Source organism: Myotis brandtii, unplaced genomic scaffold (genome assembly GCF_000412655.1).
Source record: "Myotis brandtii unplaced genomic scaffold, ASM41265v1 scaffold84, whole genome shotgun sequence".
NCBI lineage: Eukaryota > Metazoa > Chordata > Mammalia > Chiroptera > Vespertilionidae > Myotis > Myotis brandtii.
In genome coordinates, this window is record NW_005371410.1 from 4,388,276 (window position 1) to 4,392,889 (window position 4,614).

Here is a 4,614-nt window from a genome sequence, read left to right on the forward strand (position 1 = left end):
TGGCTGAAGAGCTGGAAGCCGAGCTCGAGGACGAGGCGGAGCTGGACACAGCGGGCGGCGTGAACTGGCCGCTGCTTTCGGAGCCCGAGCTCTCCCGCACCGGGGACGACTTCTTCTTGGCCGGGCGGTTCTTTGTCCCGCTCCCGCTCTGCTGCTGCTGGCGGCATTTGGCGCGACGGTTCTTGAACCAGACCTGCAGCGGGCCGGTCGGGGAGAGTGTGTCAGTAGGCGAGTAGAGCTTGCTGCTCCCCGCCCCTGGGGCCCACCACCCCGCCTAGGATCACGCCTCGAACTCCTACCGAGGCCTCTGCCCCTCCCCATCTCTAGCCCGGCCAGCCCCTGCCCCAGCCCCAGCCTTCCCAGCTCCTCCGCCCGCCCCCATCCTACTGCTCAAAGACCCTCCTCTGGCCAAGTAGGGATGTGGACACATCCCCCGCCCCCGCACCCCCGGAGCAACTCTGCCCTAGGGTGGAGCATCTGCGTGGGTCCAGTCACAAGTCCAGCCATCTCTAAACTGCTGCTGTGGTCTGTTCCCAGCAGCCCGTGTACGTTTGGAGGCCCTGTCTTCTAGGGCTAGAGCGCAGGAAACAGCGGAGAGGCACTGAGCAGGCCGGGAAGTGTGGGACAGTCACCAAGTGTGAGGTCTGAGCCAGTGGGCCGGCGGGAGGCCCGGGGTGGGCAGGGCGAGAATTGGGGTGAGAGTAGGAGCAAAATGAGGAAGCTGAACCGAGGCCGTACTGGGAGACTAGGGAAAGAAGCCCCCGCAGAGTTTCTTTGGGCTTCTTGGCTCCGAGTGGGGAACCTAATAGTACAGTCAGTCAGGAAGCTCTCACTCATCTTGGAAGGCCCTGGAACTTGGCATTGCATTCCTGGTACTTTCTCGAGACTCCGAGAAAAGAAGGCGCGATAAAAGGCTCCCGAGGAGAGTTCTGAGTTATAATCCAAACAATATTTTTTTTCGGGGCTCTTTCATCGCAAAGCCCAGAGCCCGGTTTTGCATTCGGCATCTTCTTGTGGCAAAGGAAGCGTCTGATTAAACTGGCACTACCCGCGGAGCCAACTCCCAGATAGGGCACCAGACTCCGGCCAAGCGCCACTCTTCTATTGTCAGGATTCCCGGGTTGCAAGGCCAGGGCGGAGGCAGAATTCAGGACCCTGAAGGAATTGGGGCAAGTGTGGGACCCTCAGGGCACTTTACCTTCGGAGCCTCTTTGTTCTCCCGCAATCCTAAAAAAGGACCTTTGATACCCAAAGCGCCCTGGGGCCAAGGGCCGGATCCAGGGCTCTAAGCTAGCTCCTTTAACTCTGTCCCCTCTTCCAGGCTCAGGACCAGAGTGGGGGTAGGGGGTGGGGGTCTGGAAGGGGCCGCCCAGTCTGTAAGCCCGCCCCAAAACCAGACCCCAGGCCCTCCACCACCAGGCCCAGCACCCCTATCCTGACCTGGAGCGCCCGCGTGCGCACCTGGACTCTGGACTCCGGCAGGTTGATCTTGAGCGCCACCTCCTCGCGCATGAAAATGTCAGGGTAGCGAGTCTTGGCGAAGAGCGCCTCGAGCACGTCCAGCTGCGAACGCGTGAAAGTGGTGCGCTCCCGCCGCTGCTTCCGCGGAGTGGCTGAAGGGACACGCGGGGGCGCCTCGGGTCAGCGGTGGCCGCGAGGACCCGCGCCAGAGGACGCGGACAGGCCCCTGGCAGGCCCTGAGCGAAGACGTCGTAAAAGAAAGCCGAGCTCCCAGCAAAAGAGGCCGAGCCCGAGAGGCCACAGGTGGTAGGAAGTGCATGTGTGTGACCGAGAGCCACTCTCTCCAAGGCTCCTGGGCTGCCCCCTTCCCTAACTCTCAGAGGTTAAGAAAGGACGAGAAATTATGCAGTCTCCCTTCTTACACACACACACACACACACACACACACATCGATCATCTATCTCCATCCCTGGCTGGAGGTTGGGGAAGGGGTGCACAAAGACACCACCTGGAAAACACTTTTCGAGGTAATAAATGGGAGCGAAAGAGTGGGAGCTAGAAAAGAAAGCCAGAATCCGGCTCAAGCCATCCACATCAGCAGTATAAAAGTTGGTGCGGACGACTGGTCTGGAGGACAATTTAGGGAGAGAGAATCCCCTTCCTCAGCTCAGCCAGTTGCTTCCTGGAAGGACAGCTCTGCTCCTCCTGTCAGGGCATGGTGAGTGTCTAGATTCCTCATTCAACGTGGGGGGGGGGGGGGGGGAGAGATTCACACATGCACACACCAACAAAAGCCACCCAGGGGAAACGAATCGCGATGCTGGTGGTGGGGCCACGACAGGAGACAGGTGGTCAGTAGGGCCCCGCCGGGGGTGTGCACGTTGCCCTGTTTCCACGGCCCTGGCCCACCTCACCAACCTGCAACTCTGCCCTGTGAGCCTGCAGCGTGCCCCTGCATTACAAACAGACCAGGCAACCGGCTCCCTGGGCCGGCTCAGCAACAGTGTGTGCTCAAACCCAAGAGGCTGGGGGTCCCCAAGATTTGCAGGAACTGGGGGTGGGTGGGTGGGGGCTGGTGCTCACCCGGATAGCCCACGGAGGGGTGCAGGAGGTCCATGGCGGGCCCGGCCAGGCCCAGCCCGTTCATGCCATATGGGGGTTGTTTGAGGTAAGACATCATGCTAACAGCCGGGTGAAGGCGCCCCGACGGATCCAGGGGGCCAGGCGCAATGCGGGGCTACCACCGCGCAGTCCTTCAAGCTCTGTTGGGTCTTGGGGCTCGGCCTGTGGAGACAGGAGACACAAGGAAAGAGTCATTCGCAGCCATCTCGGCTTCCTGGTCTTGTCAGAGGCAAGGAGCCACGGGGTGGGGAGGGGACACAGGCTGTGGACTGCGCGGGGCGGTCAATTCGGCTCTACAAGGCCTTAGTCCAAAGACCAAGACCTCCTCAAAAAAAACAAACTTTTCTGGATCGGCGTCACCTCTTTTCGTGCCTGGAATGGGCCAAAGACTCGTAGGGCATCGCTAGGAGTGAGGAGAAGTTAAAAGCTGGACTCCGCTGGGAGGTCAGAGTTTGAACCCCGGCGTGTGCGAAGTCCCAAGTGTAGGCAAAATTCTAGCCGGGGGAGAGCCGGCCCTACACGGCACAGCAAATGTGCACTGGGCCCCGCTGCAGGCGCCCAGAGGATGAGGGGTCGTTTCATTCTGTTTGAAATGTTTTAGGAAGCGAGACTGAAAGATAGAGATTACAGAGAACCAAGGTGAGGCGCTAGCAGCACCTGGGCCTCTCCCAGACGCGAGGCGCACCGAGGAGCGTGCGCTTCTTCAAAGGGCTCAGCGGCTGGTGCGGGCCCCAGAGCCCACAGCCACCCCTCCAGCTGGCCTCTCTGTGCTTCGCCGCCGAAAGATTGCTCCCCCCCGAAATCCCACTGCACCCCAATCGCGGTTACTGACCCAGGTCCCCCACAGCCGGCCAGAAGACGCAGAAGGGGCCACTGTAGCCTCGGCGGGTCTGAGACACGGCCCAGGTTAGGGGTGCCTCGTCGGAGCCGCAGGCCTTCCTTCGCCAACTCAAGCGGTCCTTCTTTCTATCGGGTCCTGGTGTGGACAGTGGGGTCGGGGCGGGGGCTGTGCCCCAAAGGGTCTGGCACATTTGGGAGGTTTGAGGGCAGCAGGTCCCGTGCGCGCCCTGCCTATCCTACTAGCTGAGCCCGCGGCCCCAGCACCCTATCCGCGCCGGAGAACTAGGCCTCGGCGGCGTCGCTCGCGCTGACCCGGGCTGGAGGGTCGAAGCTTGGCTTCCCCAGTTGCCCCGAACCGGAGGCAGCGCTCTCGGGGGTCAGGAAGCGGCGTGGACCAGGGCCCTAGAGGACCTGTCGCTTCACCGAGCTTTTTGGTAACTCCACGCAGGCCTGGGAGCCGCGCTAGGGAGTTGCAGGGTAAGAAGTTGGAGCCAAACAAGCCTCCCGCTCCTGTCCTTGGGGACCCGCGGCCTGCGCTGGGGAACCCAGTTTGCAGGGAAGGGGATGAAAGGGAAACAGCCGGGACTCCTGGGCCACGAGGACTCTGCTCGGCTTCGGCGTGAGTTTCAAAGACTTTCTTCAAACTTAGCACTTCAGCTCGGTTTCTTCGGAGGAGGCGGGGGCGCGGGGCCGCGGCGGAGCTCTGGGGTCGGCGGCGCACCCTGACGGGGGCCAGGCCGCCCCCCAGCCTCGCCCACCTGCCGGGACCCGGGAAGCGGGGGGCCCGTCTGAAGAGGGCGAGGCGAGAGCACCCCGCGTGTTTTCGGAGCCCAGGGCGGCCCCGCGGCTTCCTCCTTACCTGCCCTCAGCTGCCGGGACTGCTCACCATCTACTTCGCGCCCTCACCGACCCGCCAGGCAGCCAACCTGCAAAACAGAGCAGCAGAGGAATTCGTTACCCGCCGGCCTGGAGGCTGTCCGGGACCCCCGGGTTTCTTTCTTTCCCCAACTTCCCCCCTCCTTCCTCTTTCTTTCCACTGGCTTTGTGCCTGTCCCTCCAGGTTTCACTTTATTGCACAGACACTTTGTTTGCAAAGCCCTACACGCTCCGGAGACAGACGCTACCTCGCCCGGGACCACGCCGAGGGGCCTCGGGGGAAAGGGCGGGGGGGAGAGGGGCAGAGATGGGGGC

General features: G+C 62.3%; 1 protein-coding gene across 1 annotated transcript in view; it reads right to left on the minus strand.

Moving 5' to 3' along the window:
• The window catches only part of OTX1 (orthodenticle homeobox 1), a 6,455-nt gene extending 2,194 nt beyond the window's left edge, over window positions 1-4,261 (minus strand). The window contains exons 1-4 of the mRNA XM_014532004.1: window positions 3,416-4,261; window positions 2,545-3,193; window positions 1,462-1,613; window positions 5-193 (exon numbers count right to left, since the gene is read on the minus strand). Coding sequence (XP_014387490.1) covers window positions 5-193; window positions 1,462-1,613; window positions 2,545-2,641 — 438 coding nt within the window. The 5' untranslated portion in view covers window positions 2,642-3,193; window positions 3,416-4,261. The remainder of the gene's footprint in view (window positions 1-4; window positions 194-1,461; window positions 1,614-2,544; window positions 3,194-3,415) is intronic.
• Between the last annotated feature and the right edge of the window lie 353 nt (window positions 4,262-4,614).